Source organism: Phoca vitulina, unplaced genomic scaffold, assembly GCF_004348235.1.
Source record: "Phoca vitulina isolate PV1807 unplaced genomic scaffold, GSC_HSeal_1.0 scaffold11, whole genome shotgun sequence".
Taxonomy (NCBI): domain Eukaryota; kingdom Metazoa; phylum Chordata; class Mammalia; order Carnivora; family Phocidae; genus Phoca; species Phoca vitulina.
In genome coordinates, this window is record NW_022589714.1 from 46,437,204 (window position 1) to 46,449,208 (window position 12,005).

General features: G+C 37.0%; 1 protein-coding gene across 3 annotated transcripts in view; it reads right to left on the reverse strand.

The window, feature by feature from the left end:
- MAPK14 (mitogen-activated protein kinase 14) overlaps positions 1-12,005 on the reverse strand; it is a 69,932-nt gene that overhangs the window by 15,625 nt on the left and 42,302 nt on the right. For all 3 annotated transcript variants that reach the window (XM_032409941.1, XM_032409942.1, XM_032409943.1), the window contains exons 4-8: positions 10,445-10,556; positions 9,706-9,735; positions 9,322-9,369; positions 8,516-8,630; positions 7,881-7,952 (exon numbers count right to left, since the gene is read on the reverse strand). In XM_032409941.1, the coding sequence (XP_032265832.1) occupies positions 7,881-7,952; positions 8,516-8,630; positions 9,322-9,369; positions 9,706-9,735; positions 10,445-10,556 (377 nt within the window). The remainder of the gene's footprint in view (positions 1-7,880; positions 7,953-8,515; positions 8,631-9,321; positions 9,370-9,705; positions 9,736-10,444; positions 10,557-12,005) is intronic.

The following is a 12,005-nucleotide window of genomic DNA, read 5'->3' on the forward strand; positions in this document are numbered from 1 at the left end:
AAAGGCAAATAACCCAGTGAAACATTTTTCTTCTTCAACATTAGGACACTTGCTTTTAGTGTCTAAAGTGAAACTGCTTTTTTAAAAATGAGAGAGAACAGGGGTGCCTGGGTGGTTCAGTTGGTTGAACACTGACTCTTGCTTTCAACTCAGGTCATGATCTCAGGGTCTTGAGATCAAGCCCTGCATCAGGCTCTGTGCTCGGCGGGAGTCTGCTTGAGATTCTCTCTCTCCTTCTGCCCCTCCCCCACTAAAATTAATTGATTAATTAATTAATTAATTCTAAAATGAGAGAAAACAAGGGTACCTCACTGGCTTCCTCAGCTGGTGGCGAATGCAACTCTTGATCTCAGGATTGTGAGTTTGAGCCCCATGCTGTGAGTAGAGCTTACTTTTAAAAAACTTTTTTAATAAAGAAAAATAAAATGAGAGAATATTTGAAACCAGTGACTGCAAGTGAGGGGTAGATGTGACAGGAAGGGGTACACCAGAAGTTTTTAGCTCTATTGGCATGTTTTATCTTATGATCTGGGAGCTATGAACACCAGTGTTCATTATATTATTGTCTTTTTGTAAGTATTTCATAAAATGTTTGCAAAAATCAAAAGAAGAAATGAATAAAGCAGAATTAAGAAGCCAATTTAATATACTAAGGAAATTCATACGGAGTAAGGCAGCAGCTAATGGCAAGTAGATTATAACCCATCAGCTCCATTATCCTCTAGTTAATATCTTAAAGAGTACCACTTCTATTAAAATGAAAGAAGGAACAAAAGTTTTACACATTTAGGAAATTCATGTGATTACCTAGGAAAGGAAAACCACAGCAAGCAAATGCTGTGATCTCTGGAAGAGAAAACAGTATCTGGTGGGTAACAGAGCTGTGAAACTCATTTTCTCTCCTCCTTTAGGCTACAGACTATTAAGTGTTAGTAAAACTATTTTCTAAGTGGTCACACTTCTCAAAATCAGTTTCCAGCTTTGAAATAAGTTAGCACTAGACCCAATTTTGTAATCCCATATGAATCTGAGAATGGACTTTTCCATTTCTGCAGAAAAGGCTACTGGAATTTTGCTAGAGATTGTGTTGAATTTTTAGGTCACTTTGGGTATTACTGACATCTTAACAATATAAAGTCTTCCTATACATGAACACCAGATGTCTTCCCATTTATTAATAAATAAGAAATAAGTTACCACTAGACCCGAAGAGACATTCTTTATCCTCACTCTCTTCTAAATATGAAGTTCTGCTAGCCGTGTCCACTTGCTATATCTAGTCAACTGGGCTTATAAGGCAGGGCTTCATTCTTTACATAAATAATACTATTTTGAGCTAGATGGAAGAAGGGTTCTACACAGTCATAAATGAAAATAGTTTCTAAACTAACAATATATAATTAGCTTTAAGACAAAAATTAGTATTTCTTCCCTTTAGGGGAACTCTAAGGATTATTAACAACCAGTACTAAAAGAATCTCTCAAGGAGGAGACTAATCACAAAAAAAGTGAGAAAAAGATAGAATAGAAACAAAACTTAACAGAGATCTAAAACTGCACTGTCCAATGTAATACCAATCACATGTGATTAATTAAATTTAAATGTCATCTAAATGAAATCTAATAAAATTTGAAATTCAGATTAAAAACACTCATAAAACCATGAATATAAAGGAACTTCTCTGACGTGATACTTCCTTGACCAAATAAAGAGCATTTATGAAAAGTACACAGCTAAAATCATGGACAGTGGAGACAAACTGAAAACTTTCCCTCTAAGATAAGAAGAAAACAAGGATGTCCACTTCACCACTGCTATTCAACACTGTACTGGAAGTTCCAGCCAGAACAACTGGAAAGGGAGAAAGAAAACCATCTCTATTTGCAGATGACCCAATCCTATGTATAGAAAATACCAGAGAATCTACAAGAAACCTACTAGACCTAATAAACAATTTGAGTAAAGATGCAGTGCACAAAATCAACAAGAATCAGCTGTGTTTCTAAACACCAATAATAAACAACCTGAAAAGGAAATTAAGAGGGGCGCCTGGGTGGCTCAGATGGTTGAGCGTCTGCCTTCGGCTCAGGTCATGATCCCAGGGTCCTGAGATCAAGCCCCGCACTGGACTCCTGGCTCAGCGAGGAGCCTACTTCTCCCTCTCCCCCTGCTCATGCTCTCTCTCTCTCTGTATCTGTGTCTCAAATGAATAAATAAAATCTTAAAAAAAAAAAAGAAATTAAGAAAGCAATTTCAGGGGTGCCTCGGTGGCTCAGTTGGTTAAGCATCTGCCTTCAGCTCAGGTCATGATCCCAGGGTCCTGGAATCGAGCCCCGTGTCGGGCTCCCTGCTTAGCAGGGAGTCTGTTTCTCCCTCCCCCTTCACCCCTCCACCCGCTTGTGCTCTCTTTCTCTTTCTCTCAAATAAATAAATAAAATCTTTAAAAAAAAAAGCGTAAAAAATAAAAAAACAAAAGGAAAAAAGAAAGCAATTTCATTTACAATCTTTTATTCTAAAATAAAATACTTAGGAATAAATTTAACCATGAAGGTGAAAGATTGGTCCAGTGAAAATTATAAAACACTGCTGAAAGAAATTAAGAACTAATAAATGGGAAGACATCTGGTGTTCATGGAAAGGAAGACTTTATATTGTTAAGATGTCAATAATACCCAAAGTGACCTAAAAATTCAACACGATCTCTAGCAAAAGTCCAATAGCCTTTTCTGCAGAAATGGAAAAGTCCATTCTCAAATTCATATGGGATTACAAAAGACCCTGAAGAGCCAAAACAAAAACAAAAACACTTGACAATGAGAACAAAATTGAAGGATTCACACTTCCTGAATGCAAAACTTACCATATAAAGTTTCAGGAATCAAAACAACATGTGGAAATGCTATAAGGATAGATATATAGACCAACGGAATAGAATTAGCTTTTGACAGAAGTGCCAGGCCCATTCAGTGGGGGATAGTCTCTTCAACAAATCGTGCTGAGACCACTGGATTTCCACATGCAAAAGAATAAAGCTGGAACTCTAACCTGACATCATACACAAAACTTAACTCGAAATGGATCAAAGACCTAAATATAAGAGAAACCCATACAATTCCTAGTAGAAAACATAGTAAATCTTCACAACCTTGAATTTGGTAATATATTCTTAGTTATGACATGAGCAACAAAAGAAAAAATAAATTGGAACTTCAAAAAATCAAAACCTTAGTACATCAAAGGACATTATCAAGAAAGTGAACAGACAGCTCACAGAAGGGGAGAAAATATTTGCAAATCATGTATCTAATGAAGGTTTAATATCCAGAATATATAAAGAACTAAACTCAACAATAAAAAGACCACCCAATTAAAAGATGGGTAATGGACTTAAGCAGATATTCCTCCACAGAAGATATACAAATGGACAATAAACACAGGGACAGATGCTCAACATTATCGGTCATTAGGGAAATACAAATTAAAATTACGAAGAGGTACCACTTTGTACCTGCAATGATGGCTATAATTAAAAAAGGCGGGGGGAGGAGGAGGAAGGAACAAGTGTTGGTGAAGATGTGGAGAAACTGCTCATACATCATTGGTGGGCAAAAATGGTGCAACTGCTGTGGAAAACAGTTTGGTGGCTCATCAAAAAGCTAAACACAGAATTACCACATGACCCAACAATTCCACTCCTAGATATATACTGCAAAGAATTGAAAGCAGAGACTCAAATAACTGTATGTCAATGTTCATTGTAGCACTAATCATAATTGCCAAAGGTGAAAATAACCCAAGTGTCAATGAACAGATGAGTACATAAACAAAATGTGGCATATACACACAATGGAATAGTATTCAGCCATAAAAAGGAATGAAGTTCTGATAACATGCTACAACACAGATAAACCTTGAAAACATGGCTAACGGAAATAATCAAGAAACAAAAGAACAAATATTGTGTGATTCCACTTATAAGAAATATCTAGAATAAGCAAATTCAGGAAACAGAAGAGAGGAAACTAGAGGCTATGGGAAAGAAGAATGGGGGAGTTATTATTCAACAGGTACTGAGTTTCACTTTGAGGTGATGAAAATGTTTTGGAAATAAGATAGTGGCGATGGCTGCACAACTTTGTGAATGTAATTAGTGCCCCTGGACTGTATATTTAAAAATGGTTAAAATGGTAAATTTTGTGTTAGGTATATTTTACCACAATAAGAAAAAGTTAAAATGGCAAATTTTATGTTAATACATTTCACTGCAGAGATATTTTTAATCAGTTCCCTAAGCTTCACTAGCCACATTGTAAGTGCTCAATAGCCACATGTGGCTGGTGGCTACCAACCACCACAGTGTGCAGCACAAATATAAAATATTTGCAACACCACAGAAAATTCTATTAGATAGCGCTTATCTAGAAGCTAAAGCCACCAGTTCTAAATGGAAGTTGATTAATAAATGAGGAAAACAGGGAGAAAACTGCACTCAAATAAAGAGCATGCTCTAGAGGTTGCCTCGGCATTCAGTTGCATTTAAAAATCATAAATAAGCAGTAGCTGCATGCTTTTCTGGGCAAAGGAAGAATGGTGGGGCCAGCACATTCTCCAAAGGTTTTAAGAGAAGTTCTAGAAATCAGGGGAATAGGTAACAAAATGATGGAAAGAAACTGTGACCTGAGTCATAAATAACAGTTTTGGACCTATGTTTTCTGGATCTTGGTTTCCTCACATCTATTAAAAACAGGGGGTTCAATTAGAGGTTTTCTAACATCCTTCTAGGCCCCCAAGTAGATAAGTCTAAATTCTTAATTTTCTGATCTCATTGGTATCTTAAAAAAAAAAGAGGAAAGACTGCCTAACTAAATAATTTTTTTAGGATCAGCCTAAAAGGTTAAAAGTAAAAGTCAGCTGGGTTAAATTCCAGTTGTGCTTAGCACCTGCTACACACTAGAATCAACTGGGGACTTAAAAAATATGCCAAAGCCTGTGCTTTGACCCCACACCAATTGAAGTTGGGTCTCTGGTGCCCAGGCATTTGGAGTTTTTAAAAGCTCCCTAAAGTATTTTGATGAAAAATGAGAGTTAAGAACCACTATGCTAGACTATAAGCAATTGCACACTTCAGGCAAGAAAAAAAAATAATAGAAAACACTTTCCTCTTTCCTTTGTCAGGCCACCAAAGCTACATCCAAACAGATGGCAACTGACAAGATGGGGGTTAAATGTATTACAAATACAAATCCTCTGAATTTGATTTTTACGATCCCAGGAGAATATCTGTCTCAAAAAGAGCCAAGTGAAAAGAAACGGTGTATTACTAAAATAAGAATTTTGAAATGAATTTGCATGTACTAAAAAAAAAAGCCCATGGGAAAAGGTCTAAACGCTAGGTTTTCTCTAAAGCTCATAGAAGGAAAAGAAGTAAGCCTAACAAGGGAAGACTTCTTCCAGGTTGAAAGTTAGCATTCTTTTATTTTTTTATTATTATTTTTTTTTCGAGAGAGTGTGTGCGTGTGTAAGCTCGGGGAGATGGGGGGCGGTGGGCAGAGGGAGAGGGAAAGAGAGAATCTCAAACAGGCTCCACACCCAGCACAGAGCCCGATGCAGGGCTAGATCTCACAAACCTGAGATCATGACCTGAGCTGAAATCAAGACTCAGATGCTTAACCGACTGAGCCACCCAGGTGCACGTGAAAGTTACCATTCTAAAAGAGTCAAGGCATCAGGGAGTAGGCAGCTGTCTGAGATAAAACCATAGGGCACAACTGCTTTGAAACCTTTCTACCAGTAGCCTGCCAAGGGGATCCATCCTTTACTACTCGTCACAAAATTTAAATAAAACAAACAAAAATTAACCTTTAATGATTCATAGGTAGACAACAGGGTGGGAAAGTGAAGGGAAAAACTGTTTCCCAAAAGTCACTAATGAAGATGATGGCTAACATTTCCTGGCAGGCTCCAAGAACGTTCCAGATACTATCTCACTGAATTCTCACAGCCACCTTGCGAGGTATATACCATTAACATTTTATGGTTAAGGAAACCGGGAGATAGAGGTTAGAAAATGTGCTCAAAGTCACACAGCTGAGAGTAAACGAGGTAGGATCTAAACCCAGGAAGTCTGATTCCAGAAGTCTGTGCTCTTGACTAGTACACCCTGCTGTCTCTCTCTCTCCACCATTCTGGTTATCTACGTAGGCATAAGTGTCTGCAGCTGACTGGAGACAGACGGAAACAGATATAATAAAGGAGACGAGGGAAGAGGGGAACAGAGCAATGCAGCAGAGTAGTATGCTCAGGAAGACAGGCTAAAGGATGGGACTCTGAGATATGTACCTGAAGAAAGGGGGAATTACAAATTTTCCCTAATTCTCTTAGCCTGGACTGTAATGTATATACCACATTTCTAAGACATAGACATAAGGTGAATGAAGCAAAGGACAAAGGAGAAACACTAAGTATTTAAACTAAGAATCTGGGCATGAGAAGCAATAAGTATAGGGAGACAGAGCTCTGTATCAATGCAGAAATATTCAGAGGGAAATAAACAGCTTTGCCTGAGGGGCAGAAGTTTTTCAGTTCATTAGGAAAGTACATTTCCTCTAGCAGAAGATAGTTAGAACATGTGGATAGATAACATGAACATCACAGTCACCACAGAAGTATGTCCCAAACTATAAGCAAGTAAACTGATGTTCTGGTTTATAAACTCCATGAGTTTGCTTAGGTGAGAGGCTGAAACAGCTTTTAGGTCTCTAAGCATGACAGAACACATTCATAGCATAACTGCAGCATCTTTAAAGCTCAACCAAACCCACTCCCAGGCTAGTCAGATGAATTATACAAAAATCTTCAAACCTAATTCTAGACACATAAGTCAACATTCTTTCTCACCTGAACATTTTCCCCAAGTAAAAGTAATGGGAGTTCCAACAAACCACATTTTGCTGATATTATTTCTTTCTTTCTTTTTTTTTTTAAAGATTTTATTTATTTATTTGAGAGAGAGAGAGAATGAGAGAGAGCACATGAGAGGGGTTAGGGTCAGAGGGAGAAGCAGACTCCCTGCCGAGCAGGGAGCCCGATGTGGGACTCGATCCAGGGACTCCAGGATCATGACCTGAGCCGAAGGCAGTCGCTTAACCAACTGAGCCACCCAGGCACCTGACATTTTGCTGATATTATTTCTAAACCATGAAATGGGCATGCAGCAGACAAGAAAGGACCTAAAATAAAAGGGCCATGATAAACTATAAACTAGATAATAAATCTGGAAGTAAATTAAGGTTTGGCTACACTCTAGGCTAAAAACAAAACTGCGCTGCAAAAAAAAAAAAAAAAGGCACATGTCAGGATGACCTTATCACTTCTTGTTTTTATTATTTGTTGTTAAACAAATATAAAGATAGTCGGCAGGTACATCATTATAGGGACCAAATATAATCTTTTTAACATGTAAACCAAACACAAAAGCTAAAGATACCCCTGATTTGTAAATGGTACCTTGTGCTCATTAAGTGTTGTACAAGCAGACTAAACCAGTCATTGAGATCTGGAGCTTCTCAGAAATACGCTCAGGTTGCAGAACTGCTGTGAGAAGATTAATATAATAAGGGACTCACTGTAAAAAGATGATATGTGAGAGATGTAAAGAGTTCTCCAGCTTATGAGGAATTTTTCCAACTCACACAAATAAATTGAAGGCTCTTTCTTGACAAGGCAAGATATTCAGTCAGAGGGCAGACCTCATAACACATATCTGAACTATTTAAGCAAGTAACTGAGAGCCTTCCCTAGAGTTAGGTAAAAGCAATATACTTCCATGGACACTGAAATACAGATAAGAAACAAGAATCCAAAACTTTTTAAAGGATACGGTCTGTACCAGGAAACAACGTTCTTCCAGTCAACAGCTCGGCCATTATGCATCCCACTGACCAAATATCAACTGCCAAATTAAAGAGAAAAGGGCATACAATGTCACTGTCATCATACTTGACCACAAATGAAACTATAACTAGAGGTGAAATACTCAAATTAATATATAATACATTCGAGGTTCAACAATCATACTCTTCTTTACAGAAGTAAGCTTATTAAGACCCCAGTAAAGGGCTACATAGGTGGGACATCAAAACATAGTTAAGGCAAGAGAAACAAGCTGTTCACAAAGGGGTAGAGATTCTTATTGGCAGAAATGGTAGATTCTCCAAAGTAATGTTAAGCGGTTAAAATTATGAACCCATTGTCTTCAGGTAGAGGTACTCACAGAATATGTTGGAAATCTAAATAAATAAAAACCCAACTGCTAAATCACAAAGTTTGAAAGCTGTGTATAAAAATCCCACTTTCTCTATCTGAGCAACTGAAATATTTCCTGTCAACTTTAAAAGGATCACTGAGGGGGGAAAAAGATGTTTCCTCCCACTCCCATCATCTCCACTTCTGAGAATCCCAAATACACCCAACATGGTGACTAATAAGGTGCCAAATAACCAATAAAAGCAATACCTGTCTGGTTGTAATGCATCCAGTTCAGCATGATCTCAGGAGCCCGGTACCACCTGGTGGCCACATAGCCTGTCATTTCATCATCTGTATGTCGGGCCAGTCCAAAATCCAAGATCTAAGGGAGAAAAGAGAAATCAGGCACTGGATAGTCAAGCTCCTAAGACTTATAAAGCAGGAGGGGAAAAACACTCTAGTGCCTTAGAAAAAGGAAGAATAATATAGGACTTTCATAAACATACTTCCTAGTCCATGCTTAGAACACATGATAAACACAGCAAGAACTTTAAAAAATAAAATTACAAAAAGCTAAACAAAAAATGCTACTCCTGGGGATTTATTCAAGAGCAATGGAAACATACATCCACCCAAAGGCTTGAATATGAATATTCATAGCAGCTATACACAGCCCCAAACTAGAATTGAAGCAAATGTCTATCAAGGGGAGATGGATAAACAAATTCTGGCATATTCATAAAATGAATACTACTCAGCAATAAAAAGGAATGAACTACTGATAAAACACAGATAGATTTCAAAAATATTATACGAAGCATAAGTTAGACACATACACAGAAAGAGACTGTATGATTCCATTTATATGAAATTCCAGAAAAAATAAATCTATAGTGTCAGCAAGCAGATCAGTGGTTGTCTGAAGCCAGGATTAGGGGTAGCAGAGGGGCGGTTCAAATTTCAAAATCTGATATTCCTAAGGACAGTATGAATTTTCGGATATAGTCTGCCTGGTTAGTCAAACACATAATTACACGTTGAAACAAACAATTACCAGTGTCTGTTCATCTCACCTTTAGCTCACAGTCTTCATTCACAGCTAGATTACTAGGTTTTAGGTCCTAGGAAGCAAAAGTACAGAGAAGACAGGATCAACTTCGTGATACATGGTAGGTTTTCTCCCTACAGGTAATGATGAAGATCCAAACATAAAGGTAAGATTTTATCCAGCTATCAATGATCTCCATCTATAGTCACTACCTAGTCCTAATTAGCCTTAAATAACTAAAAACTATACATCTTCTTTCTTTAATCAGTTTAAACCTAGAGCAAAGTTACAATCAATCAATATAGTTCCATGGCTAAAGTAAGTTTAGATTAGGATCTTGTCTGAATGCAGGTCCTCTCCACTTCAGTACCCCCCTCCTCCCCAAATAATTTAATCAAAATCACATTACCCTGTGAATTATGTCAGCTGAATGTATATACTGTGAAAGAGAAAAAGGTCAATTAATCAAAAAGTTATCTCCAATCTCTTACAGTCATATGACACAGTTAAATATATTTTCATGAACCAGTAAGAAATGCGAGTATTAAATAATGGGATTAGAAATGAGAACTAGTAATTAATAGTAATCTGTACATTTATCATAACTATGATTTCTATACCATCAACTCTACTCATAGAGTTGAGGTTTGAGTTAAACAGAGCTTTCAACCCGTTTTCTGGTGGGTGCTGTGGAGCTCAATGAGGACTCAAAGCTGCTAAATGTCAAAGGTGGCTTAATTTTAAAACATTACTTACCTGCCCCTCCCACAAATAAATTGGGCTCCTTGAGGAGGTTTTTAAACTTTCAACATGACACTGACCAGGTATTAGATTATCTCAAGAAATTATTACTACTCTTTAGATGTAAGAATGACGTCCTGAGCTCTTGGACATACATACTGAAATATCTATGGGTGGAATGACATTATGCCTGGACTTGCCTTAAAATAATCCAGGGATTGGGAAATACAGAAGAAACAAGATTGGCCATATGTTGGTAACTGTGGTCACTGAGTAAACATAGGGGTTCATTACATTATGATTGTCCTTGTGATTTTGTGAGTGTTTGAAATTTTCCATAGGAAAGGTTTGTTGTTGTTTTTTTCCTTCCTTTTCTTAAGCCTTGGAATGGAGAAGGAAGAATATACCTTGAGACCTCGGAGAATCTGGTAGATGAGGAACTGAACATGGTCATCCGTAAGCTTCTGACATTTCACAATGTTGTTCAGATCTGCTCCCATGAGATGGGTGACCAGATACCTAGAAATTAATGGAGAGTTACATAATGATCCAGAACCCCTATAAAAGCTCTTATCTTCATAAGACTTCTAAAAGTTTTTACGAAAAGGCCACTCCGAAATTGTAACCTACTGAATAGAAGATATTTGCAAATCTGATAAAGGGTTAGTATCCAAAATATATAAACTGATACAACTCAATACCCAAAAAAACAAGTAATCCAATTAAGAAATGGGCAGAAGACATGAACAGACATTTCTCCAAACAAGACATACAGATGGCCAACAGACACATGAAAAGATCCTCAACATCATCAGAGAAATGCAAATCAAAACTACAATATCACCTCACACCTGTCAGAATGGCTACAATTAAAAACACAAGAAACAACCAATGTTGGCAAGAATGTGGAGCAAAAGGAACCCTCTGACACTGTTGGTGGGAATGCAAAATGGTGCAGCTGCTGTGGAAATGGTATGGAGGTTCCTCAAAAAATTAAAAATAGAACTACTCTATAATCCAGTAATTGCACTATTGGGTATTTACCCCAAAATACAAAAACACTAATTCAAAGGGATACATGCACCTCCATGTTTACTGTAGCATTATTTACAATAGCCAAACTATGGAAGCAGCCTAAGTATCCATCGATAGATGAATGGATGAAGATGTAGTGTGTACACACACACACACACACACACAATGGAATATTACTCAGCCATTAAAAAGAAATCTTGCCATTTGCAACCACATGGATGGAGCTAGAGTATAATGCTAAGCGAAATAAGTCAGTCAAAGACAAATATATTTGATCTCACTCATATGCAGAACATAAGAAAACAAATGAACAAAGGGGGGAAAAAAGAAAGAGAGACGAACCAACAAACAGACTCTTAACTATAGAGAACAAACTGAATTATACAAACCAGACAAGAGGTGGGTGGAGTGATGGGTGAAATAGGTGATGGGGATTAAAGAGTACAGTTATCATGATGAATAAAATAAAATAAAATAAAATAGCTACCCACTAAGTACCACAGTGATCGCTAAAAACTTAATAACTACTCATGGGGGGCTCATTTTTAACACCCCTATTATAACTTTACGACCTACCATCTATTTTTCTAAAAATTTCTATATTCGTTCCTACTTGATGTTAGTTATCTAAAGAGAAAAGAAAAGAGCAAAGATGAAAATCAGAATGAAGTATGTGTTAGTATCAGTTTTTTAAAAAGTGTTGTTCCATGAGAAATATACAGTGCTACTAAATGCACTGCTGTAATAAAGTATCTGGGATTTTTAAATCTATCATTCTATTTTCACCTCATTATACACAAAGTTGTAGATTCTAAAATACTATTTTTAAATTTTCAAATTATAATTCTCCTTTTTCAGGATTCACTGGCAAAAGGATATTGTTCACTGACAATATTCCCTCATTTACTTTAAAGGAAGGAGGAACATTATCTA